We start from the raw sequence: 15,755 nt of genomic DNA on the forward strand, positions 1-15,755 counted from the left end.
GACAAGGGACCCCCGGGACACGGGGGCAGCCGGGGACAAGGGACCCCCGGGACACGGGGGCAGCCGGGGACACCAGCGGGGCCCTGGGATCTCCCCGGGCCGGGGTGACACAGGGACACGGCCCCGGTGACTCAGTGGCAGCTGATGACTCGCTGGTGGCTTTGCCATCCCCCGCCTGCTGTGACCCCCACACTTCCAGCCCAGGGGGGACACGGGGCTGGCTGGGACCCCCAGCCAGGGGGAGACAAGGAGAGGGGGACAAGGGGACAGGGATGGGGGCACGGCGACACCGCGTGTCACACACGGGTGGCACTGACAGCGTCACTCTGTCCCCTGCAGCGCTGGCCTGGCCCCTCCGGGTCCCCCCCCGGCCTGCCCCAGCTCCACAGTGGGGACACCCCGGGAGAGGCTGGCCCTGGGTGGCCCTGGGTGGCCCTGGGGCAGCGGCACCCCCGGGGCACGCCCGAGGCCACCCGAGGCTCATGACCACAGGAGCCACCGTGACTCGGCCGGGACCCGCTGAGTTGGGGGGGACACGGCGGGACCCACCCAAAACTCACAGGACCCCCCCAATCCCCACCCGGGGGTCTCCACCACACCTCCCTGGGGCCCCCACGGGAGATGTTTTGGGGTCCCCGAGGTGGGGGATGGCACCGAGAGGCCAAATTTTCCTCAAAAATCCCATTTTTATTAAAAACCAGGAAGACACAGCGGCATGGGGGGGAGCACCCCCAAATCCTGGGGGGAAACAGGGGGGACCCAGGGCTGGGTCCCCCCCAACCCCCCCCCAGAGCACATGGGGGCAGCAAAAGCCCCAAAACCCCCCTGTGAGGTTTGGGACCCGCGGCACCCCCGGGGGTTTTTGGGGTGCCGGGCGGGTTTTGGGGCTCTGGGGGAGTCTCAGCTCTCGAACCACTTGCCCCCCCGGGCCGTGGGGGGGTTGCTCCCCAAAATCTTCCTCTTGTACCTCTCCACCAGCTCCTGGAACCGCGCCTCGGCCGCCCCGGGGCCGCCCCGGCGCCGCCGCTGGGTCTGGGGGACAGAGGGGTGAGGGGACCCCAGAGCCCCGAGCTGGGGGGAGCTCTGGGGGCAGCTCTGGGGGTGCCCGATTCCCGGGGCAGAACCCCAAATGCTTACCTGGGGGGTAGGGGGCACCCGGGGCTTCTCCCGCCGCCGAGAGGCCTTGGGGGCTTTGGGGGGCTTGGGAGGGGGCTGAGCCTTCCCCTTGTCCCGTTTCCTGGGGAAAAATGGGAATTGGGAAAGGGGGAACTGGGGGTGAGACCCCGGGGTGCCCCGAGGGGCAGAGACCCCCGGGGAGGGGGAAGGGAAATGGGGAGGGGAAGGAAAAAGGTTCGGGGGAAAGGGAAGAAAAGAGGGAAAAGGGAAGGGACGGGGTGGGAAAATGGGGGAGAAAAGAGAGGGAAAAGGGAAGGGACGGGGTGGGAAAATAGGGGAGAAAAGGGGAAAAGGAGAAGGGGAAAGAGAGAAAAGGGGGCAAAGGGAAGGAAAAGGGAGAAATGAGGGAATGGGAGGTAGGGAAAGGGGGGACGGGGAAGGAGAGGAGAAGGGAAGGGTGGAACAAGGGGACAAATGGGGAATAAATAAGGGGGCAGAGGGACCGGGGAGCAGGCTGAGTGGGAGGGGAACAGGGGATGGGTGAAGGTGGGCACAGCCCCCTGACCTGATTTTGGGGCCGCGGTGGGAGGGCAGTGCCAGCACCTTGGTGCGGGGGGCGCCGGGAGCCCCCCGGGACCCCGGGCCCTGCGTGCGGAACCCGGCCCAGGGGGTCCCGGGGGCCGGCCCCGGGGGGGGCTGGGGGGCGGCCGGGGGGCCCCCCGAGCCCGCGGGGGCGTCTGGCTGCCCCTGGGGGGGGTCCGGGGCTCCCTGGGCCGGCTTTGGGGGTCCTGCGGCCGCCTTGGCCTTGGCCTTGAGCTGTGGGGAAAGGGGGACAGCAGTGGGGTCAGCAGTGGGGTCAGCAGTGGGGTCAGCAGTGGGGTCAGCAATGGGGTCAGCAGTGGGGTCAGCAGTGGGGCCGGGGGTCAGCAATGGGGTCAGCAATGGGGTCAGCAGTGGGGCCGGGGGTCAGCAATGGGGTCAGCAATGGGGTCAGCAGTGGGGTCAGCAGTGGGGTCAGCAGTGGGGTCAGCAGTGGGGTCAGCAATGGTGTCAGCAATGGGGTCAGCAGTGGGGTCAGCAGTGGGGTCAGCAGTGGGGTCAGCAGTGGGGTCAGCAGTGGGGCTGGGGGTCAGCAATGGGGCCGGGGGTCAGCAGTGGGGTCAGCAATGGGGTCAGCAATGGGGTCAGCAGTGGGGCTGGGGGTCAGCAATGGGGTCAGCAGTGGGGTCAGCAGTGGGGTCAGCAATGGGGCCGGGGGTCAGCAATGGGGTCAGCAGTGGGGCCGGGGGTCAGCAGTGGGATCAAGGCAGAGCTCAGCTCTGGGGACCCGGGGGCTCAGCAGTGGGGTCTGCAATGGGATCAGCAATAGGCTCAGGGCTCAGCAGTGGGATCAAGGCAGGGCTCAGCAGTGGGGTCAGCAGTGGGGTCAGCAGTGGGTTCACCAGTGGGGTCAGGGCAGGGCTCAGCTCTGGGGACCCCGGGGCTCAGGGCTCAGGCTCAGGGCTCAGGTTCAGGCTCAGGCTCAGGCTCAGGCTCAGGGCTCAGGGCTCAGGCTCAGGGCTCAGGCTCAGGCTCAGGCTGGGCTCAGGCTCAGGGCTCAGGGCTCAGGCTCAGGGCTCAGGTTCAGGCTCAGGCTCAGGCTCAGGCTCAGGGCTCAGGCTCAGGGCTCAGGGCTCAGGCTCAGGGCTCAGGTTCAGGCTCAGGCTCAGGCTCAGGCTCAGGCTCAGGCTCAGGCTCAGGCTGGGCTCAGGTTCAGGCTCAGGCTCAGGCTCAGGGCTCAGGTTCAGGCTCAGGCTCAGGCTCAGGCTCAGGCTCAGGGCTCAGGCTCAGGCTCAGGCTCAGGGCTCAGGCTCAGGCTCAGGGCTCAGGTTCAGGCTCAGGCTCAGGCTCAGGGCTCAGGCTCAGGCTCAGGCTCAGGCTCAGGCTGGGCTCAGGTTCAGGCTCAGGCTCAGGCTCAGGGCTCAGGTTCAGGCTCAGGCTCAGGCTCAGGCTCAGGCTCAGGCTCAGGGCTCAGGCTCAGGCTCAGGCTCAGGGCTCAGGCTCAGGCTCAGGCTCAGGCTCAGGGCTCAGGCTCAGGCTCAGGCTCAGGGCTCAGGCTCAGGCTCAGGCTCAGGCTGGGCTCGGGCTCAGGCTCAAGGCTCAGGCTCAGGCTCAGGTTCAGGCTCAGGCTCAGGCTCAGGCTCAGGCTCAGGCTCAGGCTCAGGGCTCAGGGCTCAGGCTCAGGCTCAGGCTCAGGCTCAGGCTCAGGGCTCAGGCTCAGTCTCAGGCTCAGGCTCAGGCTCAGGCTCAGGCTGGGCTCAGGCTCAGGCTCAGGCTCAGGGCTCAGGGCTCAGGCTCAGGCTCAGGCTCAGGGCTCAGGCTCAGGCTCAGGCTCAGGCTCAGGCTCAGGGCTCAGGCTCAGGCTCAGGCTCAGGCTCAGGCTCAGGCTCAGGGCTCAGGCTCAGGCTCAGGCTCAGGCTCAGGCTCAGGCTCAGGCTCAGGCTCAGGCTGGGCTCAGGCTCAGGCTCAGGCTCAGGGCTCAGGTTCAGGCTCAGGCTCAGGGCTCAGGCTCAGGCTCAGGGCTCAGGTTCAGGCTCAGGCTCAGGCTCAGGGCTCAGGCTCAGGCTCAGGCTCAGGCTCAGGCTCAGGGCTCAGGTTCAGGCTCAGGCTCAGGCTCAGGGCTCAGGTTCAGGCTCAGGCTCAGGCTCAGGCTCAGGCTCAGGCTCAGGGCTCAGGCTCAGGCTCAGGCTCAGGGCTCAGGCTCAGGCTCAGGCTCAGGCTCAGGGCTCAGGCTCAGGGCTCAGGCTCAGGCTCAGGCTCAGGCTCAGGGCTCAGGCTCAGGCTCAGGCTCAGGCTCAGGGCTCAGGCTCAGGCTCAGGCTCAGGCTGGGCTCGGGCTCAGGCTCAAGGCTCAGGCTCAGGCTCAGGTTCAGGCTCAGGCTCAGGCTCAGGCTCAGGCTCAGGCTCAGGCTCAGGCTCAGGCTGGGCTCGGGCTCAGGCTCAAGGCTCAGGCTCAGGCTCAGGTTCAGGCTCAGGCTCAGGCTCAGGCTCAGGCTCAGGCTCAGGCTCAGGCTGGGCTCAGGCTCAGGCTCAGGGCTCAGGGCTCAGGCTCAGGCTCAGGCTCAGGCTCAGGCTCAGGCTGGGCTCAGGCTCAGGCTCAGGCTGGGCTCAGGCTCAGGCTCAGGCTCAGGGCTCAGGGCTCAGGCTCAGGCTCAGGCTCAGGGCTCAGGCTCAGGCTCAGGCTCAGGCTCAGGCTCAGGCTCAGGCTCAGGCTCAGGGCTCAGGCTCAGGCTCAGGCTCAGGCTCAGGCTCAGGCTCAGGCTCAGGCTCAGGCTGGGCTCAGGCTCAGGCTCAGGCTGGGCTCAGGCTCAGGCTCAGGCTCAGGGCTCAGGCTCAGGCTCAGGGCTCAGGCTCAGGGCTCAGGCTCAGGCTCAGGGCTCAGGCTCAGGCTCAGGCTCAGGGCTCAGGCTCAGGCTCAGGGTCAGGCTCAGGCTGGGGCTCAGGCTCAGGCGCAGGCTCAGGCTCAGGCTCAGGCTCAGGCTCAGGCTCAGGGCTCAGGCTCAGGCTCAGGCTCAGGCTCAGGCGCAGGCTCAGGCTCAGGCTCAGGCTCAGGCTCAGGCTCAGGGCTCAGGCTCAGGCTCAGGCTCAGGCTCAGGCTGGGCTCAGGGCTCAGGGCTCAGGTCTCAGGCTCAGGCTCAGGCTCGGGCTCAGGGCTGAGGTCTCAGGGCTCAGGCTCAGGCTCAGGCTCAGGCTCAGGCTCAGGCTCAGGCTCAGGCTCAGGCTCAGGGCTCAGGCTCAGGCTCAGGCTCAGGCTCAGGCTCAGGGCTGAGGTCTCAGGGCTCAGGCTCAGGCTCAGGCTCAGGCTCAGGCTCAGGCTCAGGCTCAGGCTCAGGCTCAGGCTCAGGCTCGGGGCCCAAGGCTCAGGCTCAGGCTCAGGCTCAGGCTCAGGCTCAGGCTCAGGCTCAGGCTCAGGCTCCCTACCAGCCCCCGCTGGATCCGCTGCTCCCGCAGCCGCAGCTTCCGCCGGTCCTCCAGTGCGAACTCCACGATCGGGCGCTGGGGGGGCACGGTGGGCACTGAAACACCCCCAAAACTGGGGGGAGTGCCCCACAGATACCCCGAAACCCACGGAGGAACACCCCCAGATACCCCAACCACCAGGGGGAACAGCCCCTAAATATCCCAGATACTCCAAACACCAGGGGCACCCCAAAATGCCCCCAAACTAGGGGGAGCCCTCAAAACCCCACTGAAACCCCGTGACACCCCAACACAACCAGGGCATCCCAAAATCCAGCTGGGACCCCAGAAACCTTCCCGTGAAACACTGGGGGATAACCCAGAACACCCCAAAACCCAGGCGCACCCCAGAACAGCCAGGGAAACCCCAAACCACGCAGGAGAACTCCTAGAATCCCCCCAAAAACATCCAAGGAGATCCCAGCAAATCCCAGGGGGACCCCGGAATGCCGGGGGCAGCTCCGGGGTCTGGAAACGGGGTCCCTGGGTTTGGGGTGCCCCCACTGACCTTGTGGGCCCCGAAGAGGTCGGGGTTGTTGTTGAGGCGCCGCAGGGCCCCCAGGGCCTCCTCGTGCTCCCCGAACTCCACGAAGGCGAACCCCAAAGACTGGCCCTGGCCCCGCAGCTCCCGCATCACCCGGCACTGGGGAGGCATGGGGTCACACCAAAACCAGCCCCTGGCTCACCCCAAACCCACCCAGGGCACCCCAAACCCACCCAGGGCACCCCAAACCCCACCCAGGGCACCCCAAAAGCAACCCCTGGGTCACCCCAAAACCCACCCAGGGCAGCTCCTGCCTCACCCACCTCTAGGGAGGGAAGGGATCCCCCCAGACACCCCGAACTCCCCTGGGTCACCCCAAAATTCCCCTCTGCCTGCACCCCCCAGCACTGGCACCCGATGGGGTCCCCCCAAAGCTCCCTGGAGCACCCCAACATCCCCCAGGGAACATAGCGGGGACCCCCCCAGCTCCCCCTGCACCCAGACCCCTCCTGGAGGGACCCCAAGTGCAGCCCCAAATTGCCTCCAGACACGAGAGGGGAGGACACAGGGACATGGGGGGACATGGGGGGACACAGAGGAACTCAGGGGGATGCAGGGGGACACAGAGCCCTGGGGGACACGGGGGAACACGAGGGGATATGAGGGGACACAGGGGCACTCAGGGTCACTCAGGGGGACACAGGTGGCACTCAGGGGCACTTGGGGCACTCAGGGGGACACAGGGGCACTCAGGGGGACACAGGTAGCACTCAGGGGCACTCAGGGGCACTCAGGGGCACTCAGGGGGACACAGGGGCACTCAGGGGCACTCAGGGGCACTCAGGGGGACACAGGGGCACTCAGGGGCACTCAGGGTCACTCAGGGGGGCACAGGGGCACTCAGGGGCACTCAGGGTCACTCAGGGTCACTCAGGGGCACTCAGGGTCACTCAGGAGGACACAGGGGCACTCAGGGGGACACAGGGGCACTCAGGGTCACTCAGGGGGACACAGGGGCACTCAGGGGGACACAGGGTCACTCCGGGGGACACAGGGTCACTCAGGGGCACTCAGGGGCACTCAGGGGGACACAGGGGCACTCAGGGGCACTCAGGGGCACTCAGGGGGACACAGGGGCACTCAGGGGCACTCAGGGGGACACAGGGGCACTCAGGGGGACACAGGGGCACTCAGGGTCACTCAGGGGCACTCAGGGTCACTCAGGGGCACTCAGGGGGACACAGGGGCACTCAGGGGCACTCAGGGTCACTCAGGGGGGCACAGGGGCACTCAGGGGCACTCAGGGTCACTCAGGGTCACTCAGGGGCACTCAGGGTCACTCAGGAGGACACAGGGGCACTCAGGGGGACACAGGGGCACTCAGGGTCACTCAGGGGGACACAGGGGCACTCAGGGGGACACAGGGTCACTCCGGGGGACACAGGGTCACTCAGGGGCACTCAGGGGCACTCAGGGGGACACAGGGGCACTCAGGGGCACTCAGGGGCACTCAGGGGGACACAGGGGCACTCAGGGGCACTCAGGGGGACACAGGGGCACTCAGGGGGACACAGGGGCACTCAGGGTCACTCAGGGGCACTCAGGGTCACTCAGGGGCACTCAGGGGGACACAGGGTCACTCAGAGGGACCAGGGGCACTCAGGGGGACACAGGGGCACTCAGGGGCACTCAGGGTCACTCAGGGGCACTCAGGGGGACCCAGCTGCCACCCAGGGGACCCAGCCCGCACCTCCTTGATGAGGGGGCCGGGGCGGCCCGGGCCCCGCAGCAGCCCCCGCAGCAGCGCGCGCAGCCGCGCCGAGTCCAGCGCCTTGGGCAGGTTGTGCAGGCAGAGCCGCGTGCGCGACACGCCCACGGCCGGGTCCCGCAGCCGGCGCCGCTTCAGCTCCTCGAACTGCGGGCAGGGGTCAGCGGGGCACCCTGAACCCCAACCCGAACCCCAACCTGAACCCCAAACCCGAACACGAACCTGAACCCCAAACCTAAACCCGAACCCAAACCCCAAACCTAAACCCGAACCCCAACCCGAACCGAAACCCAAACCCCAACCCAAACCCCAACCCGAACCCCAACCTGAACCCAAACCTGAACCCCAAACCTGAACCCAAACCCAAACCTAAACCCGAACCCAAACCCCAAACCTAAACCCGAACCCAAACCCCAAACCTAAACCCCAACCCCAACCCGAACCTGAACCCCGAACCCGAACCCAAACCCTGAACCTAAACCCAAACCTGAACCCCAAAGCCGAACCCAAACCCAAACCCCAAACCTGAACCCCAAACCTGAACCCAAACCCGAACCCCAAACCCGAACCCAAACCCCAAACCTAAACCCGAATCCGAACCCAAACCCCAAACCTAAACCCGAACCCCAACCCGAACCTGAACCCCGAACCCAAACCCTGAACCTAAACCCGAACCCAAACCCCAGCCCCAAACCTCGAACTCGAACCCCGAACCCAAACCCCAAACCCCAACCCCAAACCCCAACCCCCAAACCCCAAAATCCCAAACCCTCACCCCAACCTCCAAACCCCAAACCCCAAACCCAAACCCCAAAACCCCAAAATCCCAAACCCTCACCCCAACCTCCAAACCCCAAACCCCAAACCCAAAAATCCCAAACCCCAAACCCTCACCCCAACCCCAAACCCAAACCCCAAAATCCCAAACCCTCTCCCCAAACCCCAAACCCCCCAGGCCCCCGGCCCTGCTCACCCGCGCACGCTTGGCCATGTCCGAGTCGCTGACGCCCTCGGCAGCGCGGGAGCCCGGCCGGATGGCTGGGAAGGGAATTTGGGGGTCAGGGGATTTGGGGGGCTCAGGAGAATGGGGGAAGTCAGGCGGGTGGCTGGGAATGGAGAAATGGGATAATTTTGGGAATCTGGGGGGGCAGGAGATAATGGGAGAGCCCAGGCAGATGTTTGGGGCAGGGAATGGGGGTTGGGGGGGTTCAGGAAATGTGGTGGGGAAAAGAGGGGGGTCAGGGGGCTTTGGGAGGGGCAGAGGGAGCGAGGGGTTCGGGGATTTGGGGACAAACAGGGGTCGGGGGTCCCCAGGAGAATGGGACAGGGGGTCGGGGTCCCCAGGAGAACGGGACACGGGGGGTCAGGGGTCCCAGGAGAACGGGACACGGGGGGGCGGGGTCCCTGGAGAACGGGACATAGGGGTTCAGGGGTCCTCAGGAGAATGGGACAGGGGGTCGGGGTCCCCAGGAGAATGGGACACGGGGGGTCAGGGGTCCCAGGAGAACTGGACACGGGGGTTCGGGGTCCCTGGAGAACGGGACATAGGGGTTCAGGGGTCCCCAGGAGAACGGGACATAGGGGTTCAGGGGTCCCCAGGAGAACGGGACAGGGGTTCGGGGGTCCCAGGAGAACGGGACGGGGGGTTTGGGGTCCCCAGGAGAACGGGACAGGGGGTTTGGGGTCCCCAGGAGAACGGGACGGGGGGTTTGGGGTCCCCAGGAGAACGGGACAGGGGGGTTGGGGTCCCCAGGAGAACGGGACAGGGGGGTTTGGGGTCCCAGGAGAACGGGACGGGGGGTCGGGGTCGGGGTCGGGGACTCACCCCCCTCCCGGGCCAGGTACAGGTTCCTGGTGCCGCCGCGGGGCCGGGCGGCCCCCGAGCCCCCCCGGAGCCCCCGCGCCTGCTCCCGGCTCACGGCGGGGTCCACGCGCAGCGGCCGCCCCCCGACACGCAGCCCCCCGCCCTGGGGACACCGGCCCAGGGTCAGGGAGGGACCCCCGGCACCCCGAACCTTCCCGGGCCCACACCCCAAACACCGCGAACCTTCCTGAGCCCACACCCCAAACACCCCGAACCTTCCCGGGCCCCACACCCCAAATCCCCGAACATTCCCAGTCCCACACCCCAAACACCCCGAACCTTCCTGAGCCCACACCCCAAATCCCCAAACCTTCCTGGGCCCACACCCCAAACACCCCGAACCTTCCCGGGCCCCACACCCCAGACACCCCCAGACCTTCCCAGCCCCTCAAAGCCACAGCATCCCCCAAAGCCTCCCACACCCCCTCAAAACCCCCCAAATCCTCATCCCAACAAAACCCCAAACTGCCCCCAAAACCCTCCAAGACCCTCCCCCCAAACTCCCCTCAGCCCCTCCCCAACCCCTCAGGACCCCCCAAACGCTGCCCCACGCCCCCCAGACCCCCAGGAGCTGCCCCTAAACCCCACAGGAGCCCCGACACCCCCTGGTGTCCCCGTCCCGGGGGTCCCTGCGGGGTCCCCCCTCACCTCGGGCCCCTCCTGGGCAGCCTCGATGCATTTCTGGGCCCCCTCGGGGGTTTCGAACTTGGCAAAGGCAGAGCCTGGGGGGGTCAGGGGAACCCCCAGGGTGGGACCAACCCCAAATGTGGAACACCCCCAACTTGAGGACCACCCCAAAAATGAGATAACCCCCCCCTTCCCCTTGGCAGACATGGGAGACCCTCCCCCAAACATGGAACAGACACCCCCAAATGTGGAATACCCCCCCCAAAACATGCTACCCCCAAATCTCAGACCCCCCCAAAACATGCTACCCCCAAATCTCAGACCCCCCCAAAACATGCTACCCCCAAATCTCAGACCCCCCTCCGGCTCCCAGCACCCCCCTCACACCCCAGAACCCTCTCTGGGGTACCCCCTGCCAAAGATCCCCCCCGGGGCTCCCTGAGGGGTGCAGCCCCCCTGCTTGCTGGCCTATTGTTGGGGGTCCCAGTGCCCCCGTGCAGCCCCTGTCCCACCTTTGGGGGTCCCAGTGCCCCCCGTGCAGCCCCCAGCCCATCCCTGGGGGTCCCAGTGCCCCCCGTGCAGCCCCCAGCCCATCCCTGGGGGTCCCCCAGCCCCCCACCTTTGGGGGTGCCGGTGTGGGGGTGCAGCACCAGCCGCACGTAGCAGAGCCCCCCGAACTGGCGCAGGCTCTCCTCCAGCTCCTCCTCCTCGGTGTCGAACGAGAGGTTCCTGGGGGGCCGGGGGCTCAGGGGGGTCCGGGGGCGCCCCGGGCGGGGGTCCCGGCCCCCGGCCCCCCACTCACCGGATGAACACCGTCCTGCCCTCGCCCACGTCCGACGGCCGCTGCCGGCGCTTCCGGGGGGGTCCCTCTGCAATGGGGGGGGTTTGGGCACCTGGAGACCCCCGGGGCACCCACAGACCCCCAGGGGCACCCACAGACCCCCGGGGGCACCCACAGACCCCCAGGAGTGCTCCTGTGCCCTGTAAGACCCCTCAGACCGCCCCAAGCCCCTCCCTGAAACATCCCCAGACCCCTTAACCTCACCCACAGACCCCAAAAAGCCCTCAGGAGCCCCCCAGCCCAAGCCAAATCCCCCCAGCCCACCCCAAACCCCCCCAGGAGTCCCCAGCCCACCCCAAACCCCCCAGGAGCACCCCCAGCCCCCCCCGAGAGCACAAAAGCCCCCCGAGATTCTGCCAAGGCCCCTCCAGACCCCACAGAACCCCCCCACCCCTGAGCCCCCGGCCGTGCCAGTGCCCAACACACCTTCCTCATCCTCTTCATTCTCATCCTCTTCATCGTCCTCATCTTCCTCTTCTTCCTCATCCTTTTCTTCCTCTTCATCCTCTTCCTTTTCCTCATCCTCCTCTTCTTCCTCATCCTCCGCCAGCTCTTCCTCTTCTTCCTCCTCAGCTTCCTCTACCTCCTTCCTTTTCCTGTGCCCCGGCCCAGTCCTGACCCCTGACTCCCTTTTTGGGGTCTGCCGGGGCGGCTGCGCAGCTTCTTCCTCCTCTTCCTCCTCCTCTTCCTCCTCCTCTTTGTTTTCTTCTTCCTCCTCCTCCTCTTCCTCCTCCTCCTCGTGTCCTTCCTCCCCCTCCTCCTCCTCTCCTTGCTCTTCTCCTTTTCCTGTGTTTTCCTGCCCTTCTCCCTCTGTAGGAACAGGCGTGGGGGGTGACAGTCACCCCTCTGTGGGGTCCCACCGCGGGTGTGGGGGTCTCAGGAAGTTTGGGGTGTTTGGGGGGCAGCTTTGGGGTCTCACCAGGCGTTTTTGGGGGTCCCTGTGTCCCCTGGTACTTGTCCTTGGCCACGGCCCAGTCCACGGCCAGGGTCCGCCCTGGGGAGCACGGGGGGGTCAGAGTCCCAAATTCCCGAGGGTCCCCCTGTGCCCCACAGCCCCCCTTCCCCACAGACCCCCATGCACCCCCAGTGCCCCCCAGCTCCCACCGCTCACCCCCCAGAACCCCCAGACTCTGATCTCCTCTGTGTGGAGACCCCCAGCACCCCCACACTGCCAGGGACCCCCACCGAACGCCAGGACCCCCCCAGACCCCCCCCAGGACCTCCCTAGGATACCCCTGGACCTCCAAGACGTCCCTGGACCCCTCAGGACCCCCAGAACCCCCCAGGACCACCCAGCAACCCTCAGAACACCCCAGGACCCCCCAGCACCCCCAGAATCCCCCCAGCATCTTCCCAGGACCCCCCAGGCCCCCCAGACCTCGCAGCTGGGTCCCGTTGAGCCCCCCCAGTGCCGCCGCCGCCTCCCGCAGGTTCCGCAGCTGGACGAAGGCGAAGCCCCTCGGGGTCCCGTCTGCAAGAGCCCCGGAGCCCCGAGTCAGCCCGAGTCAGCCCCGGCCGGGGGGCTCCCGGGGGGCTCTGGGGGGCTCCCCAGGGACTCCCGGGGGGCTCCAGGGCTCCCGGGGGGCTCTGGGGGGATCCCCGGGGACTCCAGGGGGCTCCAGGGGGCTCCGGGGGGATCCCGGGGGGCTCCGGGGGGCTCACCGGGCTTGCGGGGAATGCTCAGCTCCAGCACGGGGCCGAAGGGGGTCAGGAGAGCCCGGAGCTCCTCCTCGGAGCTCTGCAGAGACAGCGGGGACAGGGGGTCACTGCGGGGTCACTGCAGGGTCAGGGGGTCACTGCGGGGTCACTGCAGGGTCAGGGGGTCACTCCGGGGTCAGGGGGTCACTGCGGGGTCACTGAGGGGTTAGGGGGTCACTGCGGGGTCACTGCAGGGTCAGGGGGTCACTGAGGGGTCAGGGACACCCTGCAGAGAGGGGAGCACTGGGGGGCTCTGGCCATGAGGGGCACTGGGGGTCTGGGGGTCCTGGGGCCTTCAGGCGCTGCTGGGGCGGCGCCCTGGGAGCAGTGGGGGCACTGGGGGGGTCTGGGGGGACCCTGGGCGGTGCGGGGAGGGTCCCTGGGGGAGTCCCAGGGGGACTGGAGGCACTCGGGGGATGCCTGGGGGTTCCAGGGGGCATTTGTGGTATTCCCGGGGGTCCTGGGGCTGTCCCAAGGAGGGGTCCGAGGGGGTACTCAGGGGTCCCGGGGGATGCTTGGGGGTCCCAGGGATTCCAGGGGGTTCCCAGCGGGTACTCAGGGATCCCGGGGGTCCTGGGGCTGTCCAGGGGGTCTGAGGGGGTACTCGGGTGTCCTGGGGGACGCTCAGGGGTCCTGGGGGATACTCGGGGGTCCCGGGGCTCCCAGGGGGATACTCTGAGGTCCCGGGGATTCCAGGGGGTTCCCAGGGGGTACTCAGGGATCCCGGGGGTCCTGGGGCTGTCCAGGGGGCCCAAGGGGGTACTCGAGGGTCCCGGGGGTCCCTGGGGTCGGGGTGCCCTGACCTGGAAGCTGAGGTTGCGCAGGATCAGCCGGGCCTTGCGGGAGGGGCCGCGCGGGCCCTTGGGGCGGGGGGCGCGGGGGGGCTCCCCCTGGGCGGCCCCGGGCCCCCCGGGCCCCCCGGGCCCCCCGCGGCGGCGGGGCCGCGGCCGGGCCGCGCTCAGCGCCAGGGGCCGCCCGCCCAGCTCGGGGGGCTCGCGCAGCGCCCGCCCCGCGTCCTCCGCCAGCGAGAAGGTGACGAAGCCGAAGCCCCGGCAGCGCGGGGAGCCTGCGGGAGGGACCCCAACCTGAGACCCCAACTGAGACCCCAACTGAGACCCAAACTGAGACCCCAACCTGAGACCCCAACTGAGACCCCAACTGAGACCCCAACTGAGACCCCAACTGAGACCCAACTGAGACCCCAACTGAGACCCCAACTGAGACCCAAACCGGGCTGGGACCCCAAACTGAGACCCCAAACTGAGACCCCAACTGAGACCCCAACTGAGACCCCAAACTGAGACCCCAACTGAGACCCCAAACTGAGACCCCAAACTAAGACCCCAACTGAGACCCAAACCGGGCTGGGACCCCAAACTGAGACTCAAACTGAGACCCCAACTGAGACCCCAACTGAGACCCAAACCGGGCTGGGACCCCAAACTGAGACCCCAAACTGAGACCCAAACTGAGACCCCAACTGAGACCCCAACTGAGACCCAAACCGGGCTGGGACCCCAAACTGAGACCCCAACTGAGACCCAAACTGAGACCCCAACTGAGACCCCAACTGAGACCCAAACCGGGCTGGGACCCCAAACTGAGACCCCAAACTGAGACCCAAACTGAGACCCAAACTGAGACCCCAACTGAGACCCCAACCGGGCTGGGACCCCAAACTGAGACCCCAACTGAGACCCCAACTGAGACCCCAACTGAGACCCAAACTGAGACCCCAACTGAGACCCCAACTGAGACCCAAACCGGGCTGGGACCCCAAACTGAGACCCCAAACTGAGACCCAAACTGAGACCCAAACTGAGACCCAAACCGGGCTGGGACCCCAAACTGAGACCCCAAACTGAGACCCCAACTGAGACCCCAAACTGAGACCCAAACTGAGACCCCAAACTGAGACCCTAAACTGAGACCCTAAACTGAGACCCCAACTGAGACCCAAACTGAGACCCAAACCGGGCTGGGACCCCAAACTGAGACCCCAAACTGAGACCCCAACTGAGACCCAAACTGAGACCCCAACTGAGACCCAAACTGAGACCCCAACTGAGACCCCAACTGAGACCCCAACTGAGACCCCAACTGAGACCCAAACTGAGACCCCAAACTGAGACCCAAACCGGGCTGGGACCCCAAACTGAGACCCCAACTGAGACCCCAACTGAGACCCAAACCGGGCTGGGACCCCAAACGGAGACCCCAAACTGAGACCCAAACTGAGACCCCAAACTAAGACCCCAATTGAGACCCCAACTGAGACCCAAACCGGGCTGGGACCCCAAACTGAGACCCCAAACTGAGACCCCAAACCAGGCTGGGACCCCAAACCGGGTTGGGACCCCAGACCAGGCTGAGACCCTCAAAACAAGCCCTGCCCTGCCCCAGGCCCTAAACCTGCCTGAGACCCCAACCGGAGTGGGTTGAGACCCCCAAACCAGCCCTGCCCTGCCCCAGACCCCAGTCCGAGCCCCCCAGACCCCACTCCCAGCCCCTGCAGCCCCCCAGACCCTGGTCCCAGCCCCTCAAACATCTCTCCCAGCCCCCATTTCCAGCCCCCCCAAACCGTATTTCCAGCCCCCTCAGACCCCGCTCCCAGCCCTAAAGCTCCCCAGACCCAATTTCCAGCCCCCAGCCCCCATTTCCAGCCCCCAGCCCCCATTTCCAGCCCCCAAACCCCGCTCCCAGCCCCAAAGCTCGCTCCCACGGCGCTTCCGACACGGCCCAACCCCGCTCCCCGCTCCCCCCGGCCCCCCCCGGCGCGGACCCTTCTCGGTGACCACGAAGCAGCGGCGGACAGGCCCCAGGTGCCCGAAGAGCCGCTCCAGGAGCGCGGCCGTGGCCCCGGCGGGGAGGCCCCGCACCAGCACCGTGCGCGGCTCGGCCGCCGCCATCTTGGCGCGCGGGGCACGCCGGGAGCGGCGCGGGGAGAGCGCCCCCTGGCGGCGCGGGGAGAGCGCCCCCTGGCGGCGCGGGGAGAGCGCCCCCTGGCGGCGCGGGGAGAGCGCCCCCTGGCGGCGCGGGGAGAGCGCCCCCTGGCGGCGCGGAGGACCGGCGGAACCGGGGGGCGGGGGGGGGGCTAGGAGGGGTCCGGGGGTCGGGGGGTCCCACAGAAGAGCCCCGAGGGGCCAGGGGGTGGTCCGGGGGTCTCACAGCAGAGCCCTGAGGGGTCGGGGGGGGTCCGGGGGTCTCACAGCAGAGCCCCGAGGGGTTCAGTGGGCTCGGGGGGTCCCACAGCAGAGCCCCGAGGGGTCGGGGGGTCCGGGGGTCCCACAGCAGAGCCCCGAGGGGTCGGGGGGGGTCCGGGGGTCCCACAGCACAGCCCCGAGGGCTCGGGGGGTCCC

At 67.7% G+C, this 15,755-nt stretch overlaps 1 protein-coding gene across 2 annotated transcripts; it reads right to left on the bottom strand.

The window, feature by feature from the left end:
* Positions 1 to 541: 541 nt before the first annotated feature.
* RBM28 (RNA binding motif protein 28) lies at positions 542 to 15,336 on the bottom strand. Of its 2 annotated transcripts, XM_085569018.1 has the most exons (17): positions 15,179 to 15,336; positions 13,200 to 13,462; positions 12,361 to 12,436; positions 12,077 to 12,169; positions 11,618 to 11,692; positions 11,125 to 11,508; positions 10,660 to 10,726; positions 10,477 to 10,586; positions 9,879 to 9,952; positions 9,192 to 9,333; positions 8,340 to 8,404; positions 7,349 to 7,513; positions 5,623 to 5,757; positions 5,076 to 5,150; positions 1,682 to 1,932; positions 1,138 to 1,237; positions 667 to 1,032 (listed from the first exon to the last, which is right to left on the bottom strand). In XM_085569018.1, the coding sequence occupies exons 1-17, from the start codon at positions 15,303 to 15,305 to the stop codon at positions 901 to 903; spliced, it is 2,334 nt and encodes a 777-aa protein (XP_085425144.1). In that variant the 5' UTR covers positions 15,306 to 15,336; the 3' UTR covers positions 667 to 900. The 2 variants fall into 2 exon arrangements, with proteins under 2 accessions (XP_085425143.1, XP_085425144.1); XM_085569017.1 differs by lacking the exon at positions 1,682 to 1,932 and having other exon boundaries at positions 542 to 1,032.
* Positions 15,337 to 15,755: the final 419 nt, after the last annotated feature.

Source organism: Lonchura striata, chromosome 1A, assembly GCF_050655825.1.
Source record: "Lonchura striata isolate lonStrDom1 chromosome 1A, ASM5065582v1, whole genome shotgun sequence".
Taxonomy (NCBI): Eukaryota; Metazoa; Chordata; class Aves; order Passeriformes; family Estrildidae; genus Lonchura; species Lonchura striata.